General features: G+C 44.1%; 1 protein-coding gene across 1 annotated transcript in view; it reads right to left on the reverse strand.

The window, feature by feature from the left end:
* Window positions 1-8090: 8090 nt before the first annotated feature.
* DBNDD2 (dysbindin domain containing 2) overlaps window positions 8091-21810 on the reverse strand; it is a 33465-nt gene continuing 19745 nt past the window's right edge. The window contains exons 3-4 of the mRNA XM_048498381.1: window positions 21382-21528; window positions 8091-8729 (exon numbers count right to left, since the gene is read on the reverse strand). Coding sequence (XP_048354338.1) covers window positions 8527-8729; window positions 21382-21528 — 350 coding nt within the window. The 3' untranslated portion in view covers window positions 8091-8526. The remainder of the gene's footprint in view (window positions 8730-21381; window positions 21529-21810) is intronic.

The raw sequence follows: 21810 nt of genomic DNA on the forward strand, positions 1-21810 counted from the left end.
CAAGTCTTTTGGACTGTTAGACAGGGCACACAGCATAAAGACCTGGATCCAACCTGTGTACTTCATAATGTTTGAATCTAAGGAAGAGAGATATTTGGGACAGGAGGAAGGGGACTCATCTTACTATTGCTTCATCACAATTCACTGGTTCTTGCATGCAACAGCAGAATATGTGCAGCTATCTAAACACACTCATAGACTGTGTGACTCCTGCATAGATTTGTCCAGTCTTGCCATGCTTAAAAAGCCATAAACCTTGTAATCAATTTTTATGGTGAAGAAAAAAGATCTTTCTGGCAAATGAGGGTACAGTAGAGGGAGGTGGAAGTAATATGGGGTGACTTCAAAGTATGAGTGATGGAGAGATCTGGAGTATCAGATGATGTAATACCTTGGAAGCCAAGGGTCATTTTCAAAGCGGGCCCAATTTCAATATATACTGCTGAGAGCCAGTGTAGTGTAGTGGTTAAGAGCAGGTGCACTCTAATCTGGAAAACATGAAATTGCATCTCAGCAAACCTATTACAATGCTTCTAAGGTTTGAATACACATGAAGCTGAATTATTGGGCCACAGGCCTCTCAAGTCATTGTTTACTATGTGTGGCAGTGACTTTCCAGGGTCTCAAGCAGAGGTCTTCTAGGCCACTTACTGCCTGGTCATTTCAACTGGAAATGCTGGTAGCTAAGTGTGGGACCTTCTGCATGCAAATCAAATGCTCTGCTACTTAGTCCTGGCCCTTCTTTTTGAAGATGGTCTCATGATAATTATAATATTCATTTAGAGTCACTAACAAGCCTGGATAAAAATGGTCTGTCCCTTTAATACAGACTTATTTGTGGAAATGGACAGCTGAAACTTTTCATGGCATGGAGATAAATAACATTAACTGACAAATAACATCCTGTTAAGCCCCTAATGATATTCTCATGGAGATGTCAACCATGCAGTGTTAAAGAAAAGCTGGATTGTTTTGCTTTAAAATTCACAGCTGCTGCTGTGATGCACATCCTGACCTTGGTCAGCTTTTCTTGGCTTTGAAGGGAAGGTTTTGCAGACCTTGGCCTCTGTTTAGATTCCCGTGGAGTTTAAGTGGTTCGGGCTGAACGAATGTTCTTCTTTATCAGCACTTTTCTGTTCCTCTGTGTCAATTGCATTTCTGTGCCCAACATGAAATTGCATCTCAGCAAGACTATCCAGGAAATGCATTTAGCCCAGCGTGGCCTGATTGCCTTGAGGACAGGTGGTGCGACTCTTGCACAGGCTTATAAAGTATTTCCAGGCAGGCAATATGTTTGTAATTATTTTTCATGGTGAGTTGAATAAATCTCCATGATAGATCCAGCCTGGTGAATGTACGAATGAGGGCAATGGAAATAAAAAATGGAGTAAAGCACGAAAAGTGGAGGTATAGGTGACCTGGAGAGTTGAAGATCTAAATCAGTTACTCGTATTGCTCCAGCAGAGCAGAAAATATCAGATTGTTAGTGAAATAATAGCTTTTATTAGACTGTATGTGATATGTTCAAAATGCAATATGCAAATTACACAGACTGCCTCCTCAGGCTAAATGGTTCAAAACAATTTAAACAAAATATTTCTATGAATGTGTCATGTTCAGTCTTGTACTTCTCTAATGATTTACTTCTCTAAAGATTTGTTCAGTCTTAACTTGGGAAAGAGGAAGAGATTGTATGCTCCAAATAGAAACATCCTTATTTAATCAGTTCTATTTATTTCAGTAGGACTTGTTTTCAACTGGCTGTGCATAGCTTTTCAGTCTTAATTAGGAGAATGCTGAGCTACGCATTGAAGTCAGACAAAGGTCGCCTGGGACAAGGATGTAATGAAGCATAGTGTCTTTGAAAATATAAAAACCAGTTGCAGACTTGTATTTTTAGATCTCTTGAAGGTCTCTTGGAAAGCAGGGAGAGGAGCAAAAAATAAGTTTTTATTTCAGTGAAGTTGAAAATCAGTGTTGAAAAGAGTACAAAGTCAAGAGGAATCAACGAGGAAGCCTGAGAATGTATGTTTGGAATTTATTCTCTAAGGATTAAATCCATCTCCCACTAGAGGGCAGCCATGAACCTTTTAAAATTCAGTCTTCCAGTTTCGTAACCATGTGGTGCTAAGCAATGAACATTCAACCCCACTGTCTGCTAAACTCAGACTGTAGTGTACACAGTTCACAGCTAACTCACATTTTACAAAGTCCATGTGGTGGACATGCAGATTGTCAATAGTCTAGGAGTCCCATGTAGGGAACCTATTTGAATCAGACCATGGGGGGAAAGAGTTCTTCATCCTTTCTATCCCTTTTTTCCCCTGACTTGAGACAGCCTTAGGAAGTGGTTTGGGCGATGGAGTAACTTACATGTACTGAAGACTATATGTAAGCTACCTTGGTGGTTCAAATAGCAGCCCCCTTCAGGGCCATTTCATGACAGGAGAATGGTGGAGGGAAGTTTAAAGCCCCATTTCCTCATGTGCCATGGCACCAAGCCAAATCAGGCCTGTGCATGCTTAGAAGTTAAGTTCCCAGCACGGAACTCCCAGCATGTATCTACTTGACAATCAATTTGTCTAGTACATGGAGTTCCACAAATTTTACTTGAAGTGCCCAAGCAGGACCACTGGTTTACATTAATTGCTCTTTGCAGAGACGTGGTCTGTTAGTAGAAAAGCATGGGAGCACAGAAGCTGTAATATTTTTGCAGGAATACAACTGACATGATGTGGAGACAGCACAGTTGGTTGGAGACGTGGCCAGAGTACACAACTGACTGTAAAGGAACCCTAAATACTGAAAAATATCCACTGAATTTTATATCACTGAAAGCTCTGGAAGAAATAATTTTTGAATATGCTTTAATTTTTTGGTAGAATTTCCAAACTCTACAGCAGGGGTGTCCAACCCTGGCCCTACAATTCCCATCAGCCCCTGCCAGCCTAATGGTGCGGTAAGAACTGTAATTTAAAGAGATAAACCCATTCAGACCAGGTGCTCTCATATAATGTGCAGATAGTCAAGGCTGGATGGTCCAGGCTATCCTGAGCGCATTTTAGAAGCAAGCAGGGTCAGTCCTGGTTAGTGCTTGAATGGGAGACCACCAAGGAAGTCCAGGGTTGCTGTGCAGAGGCACCTGGCAAACCACCTCTGAGTGTCCCTCATCTTGAAGACCCTACAGCGTCACCATAAGTCAGCTGTGCCTTGATAGTCAAATGTGTATGTGTGATTTTGCCATCAAATCACAGCTGACTTATGATGATGGTCCCATAGGGTTTTCAAGGCAATATTCAGAGGTGGTTTCACCACTGCCTGCCTCAGTGTGGGCTGAGAAAACTCCGAGAGAACAGTCACAGGCCCAAGGCCACCCCCCAGGCTTCATGTGCAGGAGTCAGGAACTGAACCCAATTCTCCAGATTAGAGCCCCACCACTCTAAACCACTACACCACATCGCCTTGTACTTCTGAAACACCAAGTCATTAAACTTCTGACCGGCATCTAGAAATGACCACAAGGCTTTTGTTAGCAAAGGGAAATGCTGACTTAATTATAGTTGATAACTTATGGAGCCTCTTGAAGACATTGGAGCTGGGGATCCGTGGATCTATTCAGCCTCAGCCCTGAAAAAATGAACATCAAATGTTCAGAAAAAGTTATTGGCATGTGTTTTTGACAAAGCTGTTAAGAACTGGCTTGAGTTTATGAGTTGACCCTGTAACTGCCTGTATTTTTCCACTGGTTTCTTTGCTGCTTTGGGTGGTTTGTCTACAGCTGCCAGAACTCTTGCAGGACTCCTTTCCCCCCACCTGATATAGTCCTCTGAGTCACTTCCTCTTTCCAGATTTTCCCTCTCTATTCAGCTCTCTGAAAAGCAATTAAGTGGGCTGTATTTGTAGAAATAATGACTCATTTGCACCTGGATAGAAGCTCTAATGGCAGGCCTTGCATCTTCGACCCATAGGGGTTGGCTGATGTGTTGTCAGTATCTTTGCCAGGCAATTGCGGGGAGCTCCCCAAGAACTCAGCTGACCCTGGTTTATTTATATACCCTTTCTATTTCAAGAATTTTACACTTTCACTAAAAGGGTGTTTTTTTTGCTTTTTCTCTTTGAATTACAGTTGCCACCTGCCTGACTAAACCATACCTGAGGTCTTCAGACTACCAGAAAACTGCCTCAAACATTACCAATTATTTCTGTTAAAAGGAAGCTGCATTGTTATTATGCGTGACAGCTACTTATGCATTTTATTTTTGCAGCTTGCATGCATGCTGTGATGTTGTACTGGTACCTCTCCACCACATACCAATGCAGCAAAACAGGTACATGTCTATAATAATCACATGTGACATATAGTTTGTTTTCTCCCTAAAACATGTGTATTGTTTGAGACAGCCACAGGTTATTTGAAACTTGCTTACATGTAATGGGATGAATTTACATGAGAGTTTCAGAAGGTAGTTTTTGACAAGTTAGGAACTGCAGCAAGGAAAATGATGAGTGGTTTTTGGAAGGTTTATCTATTTAACCTGGGAGCTACACTATGGCAGAAGGAGGTTTTTCACATCAGCCACTTTCCCGTCCCTGTCAGTTGGAGATGCAAGGAATAGAACCTGGGACCAGGCAAAGCGGATGTTCTACCATTAATACAACTTCTTAACTTCACCTGAACTTCTGTAAACCCCAGTTCTCTTTCTGAACGTTAAATTGAAGATGAACAGCATACGTTCCATGATAAACACTGGTGAAACTGTGGAGAAATGGCTCCTCCCCCTTTTTTTCCTCCTCCCCTTCTCCAACCAGGTACCATAGATTTCAAGGACTTAGAAATTCCAGGTGAACATCAGGAAGACCTACCTGACCTAGGGGAAAAAGGTATCTTGACCCAGCCTGACCAGGTCAAAAGAGGGTGGGATCTGGGATTTGATAAATTGCTGGGAGGAGAGGGGCGAGGCCTCTTCTCTTTCTGCTGGGCCACTGAAGGCAGAAGATCTCTTGCCAGGGCTGGAAGGGGAACAGTCATTTTTGAACCATGTGCTCATCCAGGGAGCACACTCAGCCTGCCAGGTAATGGGAACTCTTTGAGAATTGCAACCTTCTAAACTTTAAGGGCCTACCCTATTTTCAACAACTGCTAGGGTATGTTTAGCAAGAGGGACAGGGGATTTGCGTTTACATCTCCTTTGCTTTGGAAACCCTTGCTCAGTCTGGTGCAGTGCTAAAATATACTTGCAGCCATTTTAACTTTAATAAATACTTTTAAACCTTAGATGTGGAGAACAGTTTTCTGTACCATGAATGCCCCACTGTCTTGGATGCATTATCTAACTAGGAGGGGAGAGGAAGGCTGGCAGCAAACAAGCAGCTTTTCCTCCAATCTGCCCTGTGGAACCCAGGAAACCAAGGGAAACTGAGGCAGAGGCCTCACAGTTGGAAAGGAAGCTGGGGAACCCTGATGTTCCCCAGCAGGCAGTTCCTCAAAAAGGTCCGGTGGTGGCAGCGGTTTACCCAGCGAGAAAACAAGCCCTCCCCAGGAAAAGTTGGCAACCTCTGGGCGGGGCTTGGGAGCAGAATAGGGCCTGCCAGGCAAAGCAAGCCCGTAAGGCCACAAAAGCAGTTAACATTTCATTGTTCTAATGGGACCTTGTAAAAGGGTTTTTTTTCAATCCCCCCTCCCCTGGATCAATTGTTGCTTTTTACTGTGCATTTTCTCATCCACGTTAAGATCCCACATTTAGGTGTTGCAGCATATGCCCAGGAGATGCTCCTACCAGATTCATACAAACAATTTTCAAAATATGAGATGAGGAAGTTGTGGCTCCTCCTCCCTGTTCCCCCTCTCCCACTTCCCCTCCAGTCTGCTGTGGGAAGCCGAACTGCATCCTTGGTACACAAAGAAGGAAGGTAAACAACAGGATCAGGAAGGAGCATGGAGGAGGAAGCAGAAATCCTTTGGCTCCCCAGGGCTTTGTAGGTAGCTGGATGGTATACGGTGGAAGATGGCAACCCTGTGACCAAGAAATGCTCTTGGGGGAGTTCACAGTATTAAATAACACAATAAGATTTTGCTATCAAGTGAGTGCCTGATGTGATAACTGTTGGTTCAGTAATGATTGCCTCAGTTTCACACATTGAGGCTATTAACTGGAAGCATTAGTGAATAACTAAAGGTCTAACTATGACAGCAGTCCTCTGGTCTGGTTCTGACGTAATGGATGGAACTCAATTCATATACATCAGGGCACAATTCAGATTGTGAATGTATCACAGGAGGAGAACCAAAATGGCCCTGGAAGAGGGCAGTTTGTCCCACTTGGGAAACTGTACCTCATCACTGGAACACCCACTGGGACAACTACAGCTCCTGAGCAGTAAAATGGTGTGGAAAGGAGAGGCTGAACCCTCTTCTTGAGTGCTACAGTCCACATGCTGAATGCACCTGGGAAGTGAGTTTTCAGTGGGGAATTTGCATGCACCTGTGGATCATGTGGACCTGGGGAAGATCCAGAGAAACACAGTCAGGCCCTAACATGTAAAAGTAACTTTGTTTAGACCCCTTCTGTACCCACTGTTAGATTCTTCCCATATGTTTCTGCCTCTTTGCATGGTTTCTGTTCTCTTTGCATGGTTTGTCCCTATTCATCTTTGGTCTTATGTGTTCAGAGGAGAAGAGTGTATGAGATTGTCTTACACAGAGCTGGATCTGGCACCATCATCATCTATTCTGACTAGCAGCAGCTCTCAAGGCCTCAGGCAGAGAACATTCTTTCCTAATGCTTGCTATTCTGAGGTCCTTTTAAACTAGAGCTGCCAGAGGAGGAACCTGGGACTTTCAGTATGCAAAACATGATGTGCTCTGCCTCTGAGCCACTCCCCTCCTGTTGCATGATGTTATGTGTGAATGACAGAGTGACCTCAGCTGTGTCTAGAGGTACAGACTAGTGTTAACACACACATACAAAACTCTCAGATTGTTTCTCCATCTAATCCAGTAATGTCTATTCTGGCAGAAGATCTGCAGAGTCCTGGGCAGAGATCTTTTCTAGACCTGATTCTTGAGATGCTTTTGGCTGGAATCATTCCTGGAACCTTCTGCAGCCCACCACTGAGCTATGCAATTTGTGTAAATATGGTATGCAGATTTAATATTCCCCGCTAATTAGTGCTGGGATTGGCTGTTTATCAACATCCAGGGATAAGTGTATTTAACACTGAATGTCCAAAGCAACTTGCACATATTACCTTGGTAATCTGTACAATATACCTGTAAGGTGGAGGCTGAAGCTAAGAGTTGGTGGTTTGCCTCTAGGCGCCTTGTGTGTACATCTGAACCAGGGATTTCCTGACACTCAGACCAATGTTTGTGTCATTACACCAAGAGACCCTGTTCTGTCACTTAAAAATTGGCTATTCAAGGTTCTTTTGTCAATAAGGTATGGAGTCTAAACCAAGGCTAAGTAACTCTTCAGACCAGTAAGCTGAATATCAGCCTTGTATTAGAGCTTCTTCAAGGACCTTGATGGCCTACCTGTTTTGGATTCTATGGCAGATGCCCCAAACAGATAGTTTTGCAAGCTGTGGTATCATTCACAGCCAGTGGACTGCATTCACATGAACACATGAAGTCATTGAACACATGAAGTCGCCTTATACTGAGTCAGACACTTGATTCATCAAGGTCAATAGTGTCTACTCAGATGGGTTTTGGCTCTCCAGGGTCTCAAGTTAAGGGCTTTCACATTACCTATCTCCTGGGACCTCCAGCATGCTAAGGACATGGCCGGAATCTGAGCCGCCGCCACCCCTCTATCATCCAGCCTGGTGGATTACAAGTTCTTTAAGCCTGTCACAGGCAGATTCCTGATTAAGGCTGCATCCATTTCCTGAAGCCCAATTTCTTCTGGTGGGCTGGAACTCTGCTTCTTGATTTCTAACAGATGTGTGGAAATACAGCCTTTGATGGAAAATCCCAGCCCGTTACCAGTAAGGCTTAGTCTTTTTATAGTTCAGTCATCGGTTTGTCATCCTTTACTATCCAAAATGCTTCACTGGCCCTCTCCCAATAACACACGCAAGCCCTGTTGTTTATTTGAAAGGAATATAATTTCTACTATTTTATAGTTAAACATTTAGTGTGTGTGTGTACTGAGATTAAGGAGACAGCAAATGCTGCGTACACCAAGGCCTTGCCTGAAATAACTGTGGTTGTTGCCACAAGTAACTCAGGGTGAAGTGAAGCAGGAACGTTAGCAGAAAAAGCCTGGAGAATTAGTTTCTGATGTTCTACAGCACCCTCACACCTCACCCCAATTCCCCTTTGGCTCCTCTGCTGACCACCCACTGACCATCTTCCAGGAGGAAGGGCTCTCCAAGTACAGTGACTGGCATAAAGCACCTCTGTGGAGTTTATTCCGGGGGAGTCCAAGAGCCAGTCAGACGGTAAAGTCCCTTCATCATCTCATGCTGGAAAGCCCCATGCCGCAGGGTATACGTGGAGAGAGGCAGACCCTCCTCCACACACTAACTTCCGGTCTCCTCCTCTTTAGGGTTGTCTTGCTGGAGCTCTTCTTCATCAGACTGCACCACGGGTGTCTCAGGCCCTTCATCGCTGGTGTCCAGGCTGTTCAGGTCTGTGGAGGCAGAAGAGGTGGACGAGATCCGGGATTTGATCTCAGTTGCGTTGGGCACTTGCAGAGAGATTTCTTCCTGGTAGTGGTTGGAATCTGACCATAGGGGGAAAAAGTGAAAATAGAACAAGCAGCTGATGAGATGGCATCTGGTTGTCCCTATCCCACCCTGTGCTGTCTCTATCAAGATTTTTGGACAGGCAAACTTGGCTGGTGCCCTGTACATACAAAGATATGAATGCAAAACACACTACCCTCAACCAGTTGGCTATAATAGGCATAGTTGGTTATGACAACAGAAACACATGTACCTAACTTTCTTTCAGACAGACAATTATATTCCTAAATTGTCCGAATGCAAGGGACTGCAAACATTTTACTTTATTTTATTTTGACTTATAAGCTACCCTTCCTCTTGTGGGCTCAGGGCAGCTTCCAACATTAAATAATAGCAATAAAATAAATAGCAATAAAAATTAACAACAATACAGCATATAGGCGTAGTGGGAGCAGCAGTGACGTAGTGGCTAAGAGCAGGTGCACTCTTATCTGGAGGAACCGGGTTTGATTCCCAGCTCTGCTGCTTGAGTTGTGGAGGCTTATCTGGGGAATTCAGATTAGCCTGCGCACTCCCACACACGCCAGCTGGGTGACCTTGGCTAGTCACAGCTTTTCGGAGCTCTCTCAGCCCCACCTACCTCACAGGGTGTTTGTTGTGAGTCTCCTATAGGACAGAAAGGGGGGATATAAATCCAAACTCTTCTTCTTCTATAGCAATCTTTAGCAAACTCATCCAAGATGGCGTTAATATCTCTAACAGGGATCAAAACAGATAAATTACCCCATGCTGATCATTCATGCTGCTGAATGAGTCCTACGGGGACAGAGCAGGATAGAAATCCAATAAATAAAAATAAATATAGAGGAGGAAAGAGAATGAAACAAAATGGATGGGGAAGAGAGAGGCCCACTAGGTGGAATGCTGTGTCCACCCAAAGCAACTAATTCTAGGCTTTATAAGTAAAGCTGCAGAAGATAGTCAGGAGGAAGTAGAGAAAAATTACAAGAAGAGGCCAAGGTATAGCAAGAACCAATTAAAGAAACTAATGACCACTCCATTTCCAACTTGATGGACAGAGTGGGATAAAATACAATCAAGTGTGGTGGACATTTAATGCATCCAACAAAGTGAGGCTGGGCCCATAAAATCTTAAAAACAGATAAGTTGATTTGATTCATAAAGTGTACCTCAAGTTATTGCTGCAGCGATGTAATATGGTTACCCCTCTGGAAGTAAATTACAAAGATGCACATCTTTGGCAATTTTTGACAGCTGCATTGTTTTATCCTTTGCTTCATGGTTACTATAGTCCATGCCTACCTGTACAAACAGCACAAATCTCAGTTCTCTCCCTTCCTTCTTTTCCTCACCAAGAAAAAAAGCACTTTATTTATAAGCTTGCATTCTAGAAATAGGCTGAATTCTGCAACATAATATATGGAATTTCATTTAATGTATTCTGAGCCCTGAAGAAGGATTGTGTTGGTATATTGATTGGTCCCTTGAGGTGCCTAATGGTTCAAGGGCTCCAGTGGCTGCACATTATTGTTGTGATCCTATCTGCTAATGAATTACTTTAAAGGAGGGGGAACTCACAGCTGAATGCCTGACACAGTGACCTGCTGACAGTGGGGCAGGCTGATCCAATGACCTTGTAACCCTTCCTTCAAGCTCTTGGCTGCCAATCTTTCATGAATCTCCGGCCTTGTCATTGTACGGTCACGTGCCTTGCATTCTTTCTCCATGTTTGGCAACAAGAGCTTTTGTTCTTGGCCTGTGAATAACACAACTTGGAGACCTCATCAGGGAGCCCATTTCTCTGGAATGCTTTGCTGGTAAAAATGTTTGACTCTCTTAGGATGAATCACTACAGAATAGTAAGGTCTCATTTCCTTTCTCAGTGCCTCCTGTTGCACCAAGCCAGAGAGTAAATACTTGGGAGGGAAGGGGGGATGTAATGGAGATAAATGGCTCGGGGGTTTGTTGCCATTTTTAAAATCCCGCAATAATCACAACCCCAATCTAGTCTGGAGCTTGTGGGGTTGGCTATCTCTGCATATAGTTTGTCATCTTTTTTTGGGGGGGGGGGAGAAAAAAACAATGAACAATGATTTACAGATTAATAAACACTGTTTAGAGTTTGGTTGGGGAAATTACTTCCACAGACAAGGTTTCTCTGGGTTGCTGTCATTATCATTGTGAATACTCGGGGGAAGGGAGGGGGTTCAGTGGTCACAGATAACCAAATTTTACAGTTCATTTTAACATGCAATGAGTTGGAGCATCCCACAACAGGGCAAAAAGTGGCACTTTTTGGCTAGTGTAAACAGTACTGGGGGAAAGACTGGAGCCCTCCTTCCCCAGCACAGGAATCCGGCCTTGCAGGGCATCAGTAATGTTGTATTTGGTCAAATGTATGGTGTAATTTATCCAAGAGTGTCCCTACAACCATTTTCCCTACACTTGCTTTACCTCTGCGCTTTACACCTGCCATTCTCCCTACCCACCATCACTGGAGAGTTTAGAGCAGTACCTGGGGGTCGGGACTGCTTTGGGAGTCGAACGACCCTTTCACAGGAGTCGCCTAAGACTCTCTGCATCACTGTTCTCCACCGGTAAAATGGATAAATGTTAGGGTTGGGGGTCACCACAACATGAGGAACTGTATTAAAGCGGCATTAGGAAGGTTAAGAACCACTGGTTTAGAGGGAGCTTTTTATTTAGAAGTATCAGCTGTATCTCTAGTCTGCCATAGTGATATAGAAAATACTAGTTTTAAAGGCTTAAAAATGTTTTCCAATTGTGCCTAGGTGGGGTAAAGGGGAGGAAGGATAACTGGGGGGGCGGGGGCGGATTGAGGTAAAGAAAATGGCACCCAATGCTTCTATGCCATGATTATAGAGAAAACCGGTTACTGGTGATTCATGTGCTAGCTAATGGCAACTGATGCTTCGAAGAAGTATGTCTCTTCTGTCACCTGTTTCAATGGTAATCGGTTGTTTTGAGCAACTAGAAGTCGAACTACTAAAGCATTTGCAATGTAGTAGAAAATGCTGTCAAATTACAGTTGACTTATGTCGACCCCATTCAGAGGCAGTCTGCTATTGCCAGCTTTATATAGCAACGCTGGTTCTTCTTGATGGTCTCCCATCTACTAACCTGGGCTGAGCCTACATACCTTCTGAGAGCTCAGGTGATAGGATCAATCAGGGCAGGACAAAGCACTTGGGAGTGGGTTTAGTCAAGTATCATGCACCTTGGAGGTTCCAAGGTAGGCCAGCTGTGGGAGTCCTAAAATGGGATAGGTGCAACAAACTTTCCCATAACTCAACCACAAATTGCACCAAAAGGCTTACAATAGAAACAAAATGTCTTAAAGCGACCACAACATAATGGTAATAATAGTACAAACACTCCATAAACTTGAATCAAACTGTAATGTTCCAGCACTCACTCTCAGTGAAATAATAACAAAATCAAATATACAGGGTCCCAGAATAATGTAACATATCTAATAAAACCAAAACCGAGGCATAGAGGCATACAAAATATGGTAACAAGGTCTACCACTGGCACAATGGAAATAGGCAGGTTTCACAAAACAAGAAATAAAGTGTCATAAATAACACACAATGCTATAAATAGCAAGTTCAGTGATGTCTTAAAAGTGAATGGACTTAGAAGGGAGTATCTCTGGTCAGGATAGCATTGATAGCCTTTCCCCTATTGGATTTAGGATGCAGGCAGCATTAGCTGTTCAGGCCCAACTGTTCCTTTACTCAGATATCATTTTATCTCTTCTGCCTTTGAAGCCTTTTCATGAAGATTCCCACTGCTGAGGCTCCAAAAGGTACACAGACATCCAAAATACTGGCAGTGGTACAAGGACGGCAATTGGTTAGCTTAACCCTTTGTGGTGAAAACATCTACAACACTGCAAATTTGAATAATGTGCCAGAGTAGTAGATCCACTGTATTCAGTGCTGACAGCCCAATGCAGAGCCCTTGGTGACGGTGCTGCGTCACTGCCTCCAAGAATGCTTCTCAGCAGCACGGGCAAGTAAAAAACCAAAAAAGGCTCCCTGCTGCTGCTGAAAAGCCCTCCATTGGGCTCTAAGTTCAAACCTCTAGTGCTGGTGCTACAGAAGGCAAAAGCCAGCTGGAAGCCTACTAATGTCAACACCATCCCCAGCCATGCCTCCAGAATGCCCCTGCAACACCTTGGGTGGGGGGGTGGTAAGGGCAGGATTGCTGATTTGGCACTCTGCACCATCTCTGCCTGCTGTGGAGGGCTGCACTGGCTGCCCTCCAGTCTGTTTGCCCCTCTTCAGGGTAAGTGTTCCGGGGTGAGCAAATCTGCCAGCACAGCCCCGCACCACCTCCATAGGTGGATTCAGCCCCCACCGTCTCTGTACTGGGCTGCCAATCCCTCATTCTTCCTTGTTGGGATAGGCTCCAAGGAGCATGCAGTGGCCAGAAATGGACATTATAGCCCCCCCACCGCCCCTTATAATGGAAAATGTTTTTAAAAAGAAGTTGTAGGAATACTAATAGGAGGAAGGAATGGTCCACAATGCGTAAAACAAGGCCTAGATGTGTGTTTGTGTGGAAAAAAATAGCAGGGAGGAAAACAACAGTTTATGCAAATAGCTGAGCATGGGATGGATCATGCGCTGCTTTTTTAATTAAATGGTGGCATGTGATGTGATCTCAGTTGTTTGAATTTCTCAAATCAAAGGAGGGGAACGTATGTACCAAAGGCAAATCAATTAAAAAATTTGGCACACTACTGAACAAACCTCCATCTGCTCCTCTGGGTGTCTGATAAGTGAAATTATTTTGCCTTTTAAATAAAACACCCTACTAGAATTCCATAAATATCTCACTTCAGAGGAAAATGCCTATAAATAGAACATATATTTCTAAATCTAGCAATTTCTTTGGGTAATGAGTTAGACCTAAGTATAGTACAAGGGAGCCATTAGAATTCATTGTGACACAGAATATGTATTTTATTCAGATCTGAGAGAATTCAAGAATTAGGCTCCAAATGGGTAAGTGGAAAAAATTCTCAGTGTGTCTTTTCACTCGTGCTTTGGGGAATGCCCCACAGAATGCTCCCGCATAGCTGAAATCACTCCAAAAAACAAGACCAAGCATATTCAATATGCCAGTTCGAGTTGCTAAGGCTAAGTTATAGGATACTGGCAACCATTCTAAGAAATAGAATAATTAGCAAGTTTTCTGATTAGTGCTCCAAGATGATCTGGAAGCTAGGTGAACATGGGTGGTGGTGGCAGCTTCTACTCTGAGGTGAAAAGTCTCTGCCCCTTGTTCCTAGAAAACTTCATTTCCATGTCAGCTGGCATGAGAGTGCCTCATAAAGCCCTTCTGGAGACCCTTGTTTGAGAAACTTTGGCCTAACTCAATCTTGCCTCATAAGTCCTTTGCTTCTCCACCAAGCTGTTGCTCAGGAACAAGCTGACATCCACGTGGCTACATCATGTCTTGTAATGTCAAGTCATAGGCTGAGGGGAACTATACATACCTACCTAGTTGCTGAGGTCATAATCAGAGTACATGCTCTGTTTATTCCCACTTTCAGAAGTGGGACAGGTAGCCTCTCAAGTAGAGGCTTTCTCTGTGGTGGTGCCTGGCCAGTTCAATTTTACTGACTACATTCAGAATTTTAGCCACCAGAGACAAGGCCTTTTAGCAGGGGCATACCACCCCCAAAATGCATCCAGGGCAACATCTTGCCCTGGCACCTCCTCCACCTGGCTCCCCGCCTCCCCCCCCCCAGGCCCGTTCTGAGTCTCAGAGCCAGCCTGGGGGGGAGCCGGTGGGGGGGCATGGAGGCATGATTTTGCCCCCCCTCCTGCAGGATGGCTCTTGGAGCTGGCCGGGGAGGGGGGGGGAGCTGGCTTCTGCCTGGCAAGGCCTACCCCATACCTCTACCTGTCCCTTCTGCATTGTTTTCTATTTTCATAAGTCCATTTTTGGCATAGCATGTATGATACTTTTTTGCACTAAATTTTCTAGTCCTGCACTGTTGTATTGCTCATTGGATTTCTCATGCTATTTGATTACATTATTTTACACTATGGAATATGCCTTGAGTCACAGTGAGAAAGGCACTCCATACAAAAAAGTTTTTAAAAAGTGTTTCCATGGCCCCCCTCACAACTCATCCAAGTCACCAGCGTACTTTAAGCAGAGGACAATTTAAAAAAATAATAGAATCCTCATGAAACTCTTGACCAACAAAATGTGTGTATAGTGGCAGCTCAGAAGGACATTGCTGTGAAATGAAAAAAAAGGTTTAATGACAGGTATATATTATCCTTCCATTGAAAACTTCAGGGCAGCATAGATATTTCTCTGCCCTGTTCACAACAATCTTGTGAGGTAGATCAGGCCAAGAGGGCAAGTGTCTGTCCCAAAGGTACTTTGTGGGCTTTGCAAAAGCAGTGGCCATATGAGTTTATTGTGGCCATTCCAAGAAATAGATTCTATAAGTGCCACAGCCTATGGCTGCTGGGACCACCTCTGTCCTTTTTATCTGAGAGCATGGGCTGTGGCCATGGCTGATGACATTTTTGACTAAAATACAATGGCTGCTCTGTTTGGCAAACCAGTCAGTCAGGCCATATGATGAAGTTTCTATAGGGAATTAATTTACCAGTACATCCCCCAATCAACCAACTGAACATTTTTATTCCCGACATTGTGTGCAATAAATAAAAAGAAAATTTGAGAAAAATGTAGAGACACAGAAAGTAACTATGAGGTCTCAGAAGTTATGCCAAATGAATCTTTCTTGCTTGGGATCTATCTTCATTATATGTTTATTCGAGGCTTCTGATGTGTGTAAAGACAGCGAATGGTATTGTGAAGTCTGAATTATTGACGTATACAACTCAATTGGAATTTGGTTTGTATTCATGGTTTTTCTGGAAGTCAGAACGACTAAAATGGTGGTTGCTTCTGGACTGATTAGGTTTATCCCCTACACTGGAAAAATGTTTGCACTCAATTTTTACCACGAGAATCTCACGATAGGAATTCACCTTCTGGTCAACTCTTTGACATTGTGCATTGCCCAGGGAGAACCAGATGTGAAGGCAATCCAAAACCGATTATTGAATAAGATATTTAGTAGCTTTGGTGCTTCAACATCAATAATTATTTCATGGGGATTGTGACATAAGCCACCCATCAAATTGATGTGCTTATAGTCTCTTTCAAGTTGTACTGTCCAGATTGTAAAAGGATTAAATGGAGGGTACAATATTAAGGACTGATATAACAGTCTTTATGTCATATGGCAGAATATTATTTCCAAAAAAGGTCTTATTTCGCAGTAGGCTTCAGTCCAGTTGTTCTTAGCTGTTTACATTTTACCAAAGGCCCATGTTATTAATTAAACCTCACCCAGGTCATGCCTGTGTGTTGAACATGGGTTGCAGGCTGTAGACTGGGAAATGTATTAAATGTATTATCATATATGGTCATTAATGTATTAGATGTATTACCACATCTGATAATGTATTCTATGTATTACCATATATGGTCATCAACAGGCAGGAAACCTGCCTATGCAAATGAGGCCAGAGGTCTGCCACACCTCTTTGTCCAGTCACAATGAAGCCCAGCTCCGACCTCACAATGATCTCCTAGGTTATATGACCACCATTTCTGGCCTCTCTCATGAAGCAGATGCCTCTCTCAAAGATGTAGCATTTTTCAGTACCTTTCCCAGAGAGGAAGCATCTATGTGCTGCCTCCCTTCTTGGGGAGATGGTACCCCCTCTTAGGGTACCTCTCTGTGTCCCCAAAATCTCCTGCTTCCTTTATCCCCCCTTCCTTTTTCATCCCTATGTCCCTTACCTCCATTATTTTTATTCTGCCAAATCTGACCCTTTCCTCCGATCTCTGTCCATTCCTATCTTTCCCCCTTCTCCATCCAAGAAAAAAAGAAGAGGGATCTCTCCACTTGTCACTGCCCTCCAAGAGGCTGAGGACCCAGGGGAGACAGTTACGGGTCCTACCAACAGCAGTAAGTATCCAAAACAGCTCATATCTGCAAGCAGACAAGAAGAGGAATCACTCCGCTTGTCACTGCCCTCCAAGAGGCTGAGGACCCAGGGGAGCCAGTTACGGGTCCTACCAACAGCAGTAAGTACCCAAAACAGCTCATATCTGCAAGCAGACAAGAAGAGGAATCACTCCGCTTGTCACTGCCCTCCAAGAGGCTGAGGACCCAGGGGAGCCAGTTACGGATCCAACCAACAGTGGTAAGTATCCAAACCAGCTCACATCTGCAGGAAGCTAAGAAGAGAAATCTCCCTGCCTGTCACTCCCCTCCAAGAGGCTGAGGAATCAGGGGAGCCACTTATGGATCCAACCAACCGCGGTAAGTATCCAAAACAGCTTACATCTGCAACAAGAGAAGAAGAGGAATCTCTCCGCTTGTCACTCCCCTCCAAGAGGCTGAGGAACCAGGGGAGCCAGTTATGGATACAACCAACAGTGGTAAGTATCCAAACCAGCTCAAATCTGCATCAAGAGAAGAAGAGGAATCTCTTCGCTTGTCACTGGAGGCGTAGTGGCCAGGGGACAGGGGGAGTGTTTCCTGATGCACTTGTCACTCCTCTCCACAAGCCCAAAGAACCAGGGGATCCAGTTATGGATCTAACCAACAGTAGTGAGCAGCCAAACCAGCTCACGTTTGCAGGAAGATTAGAAGAGGAATCTCCCTGCTACTCACTCCTCTCCAAGAGGCTGAGGAACCAGGGGGAACCAGTTACGGATCCAACCAACAGCAATAAGTATCCAAACCAGATCACATTTGCAGGAAGATAAGAAGAGGAATCTCCCTGCTTGTCACTCCTCTCCAAGAGGCCAAGAACCAGGAGATCAACCAACAATAGTGAGCAACCAAACCAGCTCACATCTGCAGGAAGCTAAGAAGAGGAATCTCTCTGTTCGTCATTCCAAGAGGCTGAGGAACTATGGGAGCCAGTTACGGATCCAACCAACAGTGGTAAGTATCCAAACCAGCTCAAATCTGCATCAAGAGAAGAAGAGGAATCTCTTCGCTTGTCACTGGAGGCGTAGTGGCCAGGGGACAGGGGGAGTGTTTCCTGATGCACTTGTCACTCCTCTCCACGAGGCCAAAGAACCAGGGGATCCAGTTATGGATCTAACCAACAGTAGTGAGCAGCCAAACCAGCTCACGTTTGCAGGAAGATTAGAAGAGGAATCTCCCTGCTACTCACTCCTCTCCAAGAGGCTGAGGAACCAGGGGAACCAGTTACGGATCCAACCAACAGTAATAAGTATCCAAACCAGCTCACATTTGCAGGAAGATAAGAAGAGGAATCTCCCTGCTTGTCACTCCTCTCCAAGAGGCCAAGAACCAGGGGATCAATCAACAATAGTGAGCAACCAAACCAGCTCACATCTGCAGGAAGCTAAGAAGAGGAATCTCTCTGTTCGTCATTCCAAGAGGCTGAGGAACTATGGGAGCCAGTTACGGATCCAACCAACAGTAGTAAGTATCCAAACCAGCTCACAGCTGCATCCTGTACCATTCTGCTATGGTGCTAAGTGTTTTCTGACTGAGGTTCTTCTCCTGTGATGTTAATGGCTGTGTATGTTTTACTCTTTGGGGTCTCTGCCCAAAGCCTTCATAAAAGAGAGGGAGCACAACCAGGTTTTTTTAGGGGCGAGTGTTCTAGCTATGAGGCTGCAGTCCTGTGTGCTGTCTACCTTGGGGAGATGGGATCCCCTTAGGATCCTCCAAATCTGTCCACTAATTTACTCTCCCCCTCCCCCCTCCATTCCTATCTTTTCCAGTAGGGGCAGATTTGGTCCATTGGACAGCGCGGACTTTGACGGACTTCGAGGGACCTTGAAGAAGACCTGGCTTTAAGAGGCACAAAATTGATATACCCACCATGCTTACCTGACAGTGCAGGCTTATAGCTGGTTGCCTGAATTGGAGCCGAGAAGGAATTTTTCCCTGTGTCCCCAGATTGGCCCCTGTGGATGCAGGTTTTTTGCCTTCTCTGCACTGCCTTTATTGGTAACTCAGGACTTGCCTACACAGGACACCCTTTCCAGGTTTGTCTTGGGTCCTTGCGCTCCACAGGACCTAGGGCAGACCTGGAAACCACTTCCTGTGTAGTTAAGCCCAAATGAGAACATGTGGGTGTTTTAGGGCTACCTCTGTAAGTATAACTCAATAAAGCTAAATAGTTTACCATTTGTCTCTCTGAGTCTTTCTTTCGTGTCTGGGAAGGGCTGTGAACACATGGAACTGCCTTAAAACTGAATCTGAGCATTGGTCTATCAAAAACCCTACCATCTACTCCAGTCAGGAGCAATTCTCCAGTAGAGGTGATTTCTGCTGATTTCCCCCTTCCCTACTTTGCCAGTGACACCTAGAAACAAAATTCTATGTGGGTTGCATCAGGAGGTATATCAGCTGGCCATACTTCAAATGGTCCAGATATCACAGCCACAAAAATACCTGTGTCTTTTTTTTTACAGTAACTTCCTCTATTGGTGTCAGTGGCAGAACTGGGCTAATCAATTGAACAGTACATCATGTATCTCTAGGCCTTTACTGGATTTGTTGGCCCCCTTATCTTTTATTACTCTCCTTATCTTTTATTACTTCTCTCTGTATACCAATGACTGCATCTCAAATGATCCATCTGTTAAAATACTGAAATTTGCAGATGATACAACAGTGATTGGTCTCATTCGAGACAACGATGAAACCGCATACAGACGGGAGGTTGAACAACTAGCCTCGTGGTGCCACTGGAACAATCTAGAACTGAACACACTTAAAACCGTAGAAATGGTGGTAGATTTCAGGAGAAACCCTCCCATCCTACCTCCTCTCACAATACTAGACAACACAGTATCAACAGTAGAGACCTTTAAATTTCTAGAGGCTCCATCATATCTCATGACCTAAAATGGACACCTAATATCAAAAAATGTCATTAAAAAAGCACAACAAAGAATGTTCTTTCTGCGCACAACTCAGGAAGCTCAAACTGCCTCAAGGAGCTGCTGATACAGTTCACCACAAGAGGGAATTCATTGAGTCTGTTATTCCTGGCACCTCTATAACTGTGTGAAGTTTGGTTCTGCCCAACCCCAACAAGATCGAGCACTGAGACTTCAGAGAATAATCAGAACTGCAGAAAAAAACAATTGCTGCTAACCTGCCTTCCATTGAGAGGGACCTTGTATACTGCAAGGGTCAAAAAAAGGGCTGTGTGAGAAAATATTTTACTGACCCCTCGCATCCCTGCAGACATAAACTGCCTTTCAAGCTCTTACCCTCTAAACGTTAAGCTACAGAGCACTGCACACCAAGACAACTAGACATAAGAACAGGTTTTTCCCGAATGCCATCACTCTGTTAAACAAATAATTCCCTCGATAATGTCAAACTATTTATTATATATTTATTATATAATTACTGCACTACTTTTTTCATCATTCCTATTACCCATCTCCTCCCAATTATGACTGTATGACTATAGCCTGTGCTGACATTTCATTTTATTTTATGATTTTACATTTTATGTTTTTATTACTATTGATTGTTTCCTGATTGCTTACTAGACCTATATGACAATCATTAAGTGCTGTACCTTATGATTCTTGACAAATGTATTTACTTTTATGTACACTGAGAGCATATGCACCGGAGACAAATTCCTTGTGTGTCCAATCACACTTGGCCAATAAAGATTCTATTCTATTGTATTCTATTCAATAAAGATTCTATTCTATTAATGATATAGAGGGGAAGGTGGAATGGGTATAGCCCAATCTCATTAGATTTTAGAAGGTAAGCAGGGTTGGTACTTGGAAGGGAGACCACCAAGGAAGACCTTGTGGAGAAAGACAAAGACAAACCATCCTGAAAAATCTGCCGTTGCCGAACATGTGTTAAAACTGGACGTAACATTTTATTTGAGAGCGCTGAAATTCTGGACAATTCAGAAGGCTACTACGTCAGACTGCACAGGGAGGCCATTGAAATTCACAAACACCAAGACAACTTCAACAAGGAAGGAGAGACTCTGAAAATTAACAAAGCTTGGCTCCCAGTACTTAAAAAATGGACTGATAACCTCACCCGCAATGTAGTACTCAACCACACCTTTGCATAGCAAGTTCCACCCAAACGCTTACTGATTGGTTCCCCACCCTGGGACATGGACAGTATAACCCCCCCCCCCCCACACACACACACACACACACAGAGAGAGAGAAGAAGAAGAATAGTTTGGATTTATATCCCCCCTTTCTCTCCTGTAGGAGACTCAAAGGGGCTTACAATCTCCTTGCCCTTCCCCCCTCACAACAAACACCCTGTGAGGTAGGTGGGGCTGAGAGAGCACCGAAAAGCTGTGACTAGCCCAAAGTCACCCAGCTGGCGTGTGTGGGAGTGCACAGGCTAATCTGAATTTCCCCAGATAAGCCTCTACAACTCAAACGGCAGAGCTGGGAATCAAACCTGGTTCCTCCAGATCAGAGTGCACCTGCTCTTAGCCACTGCTCTTAGCCACTACGCCACTGCTGCTCCCTGTGTATACATACATACAGAGAGAGAGAGTGAGTAATGGCATAGTGTTGGAAGTTAACATATACCTGGAAGGAGAGTGGCAACGTTGTTGTTGTCCTCTGTCCCGCAGCTGAGAAACACATCCACAGTGTCTTGGTCAGAGAGGTCCATCATGTCCATCTGCTCCAGCATGTCCACGTTCACCTCCATGGAGGAAATGCTACCAAGGGGAGCTTCCAAAAACAAAGGAGCCACATCATGGATCCTGACTACCCAGAAAAATCCATAACACCACCCTGATATATAAAACACATACAGTGTGCATTTTTACACCTAGTGGGACTACCACTGAACTCAGTTTTCACAGTGCAATACTAAATACAATTTCACCCTTCTAAATCCATTGACATCAATAGCCTTGGACGTTTTAAGTGCCATCAAGTCACAGCTGATTTTTGGCAATCCTGTAGGGTTTTAAAGAAAAGAAATGTTCAGAGGGATTTGCCACTGCTTGC

This window comes from Sphaerodactylus townsendi, linkage group LG05 (genome assembly GCF_021028975.2).
Source record: "Sphaerodactylus townsendi isolate TG3544 linkage group LG05, MPM_Stown_v2.3, whole genome shotgun sequence".
Lineage (NCBI taxonomy): Eukaryota > Metazoa > Chordata > Lepidosauria > Squamata > Sphaerodactylidae > Sphaerodactylus > Sphaerodactylus townsendi.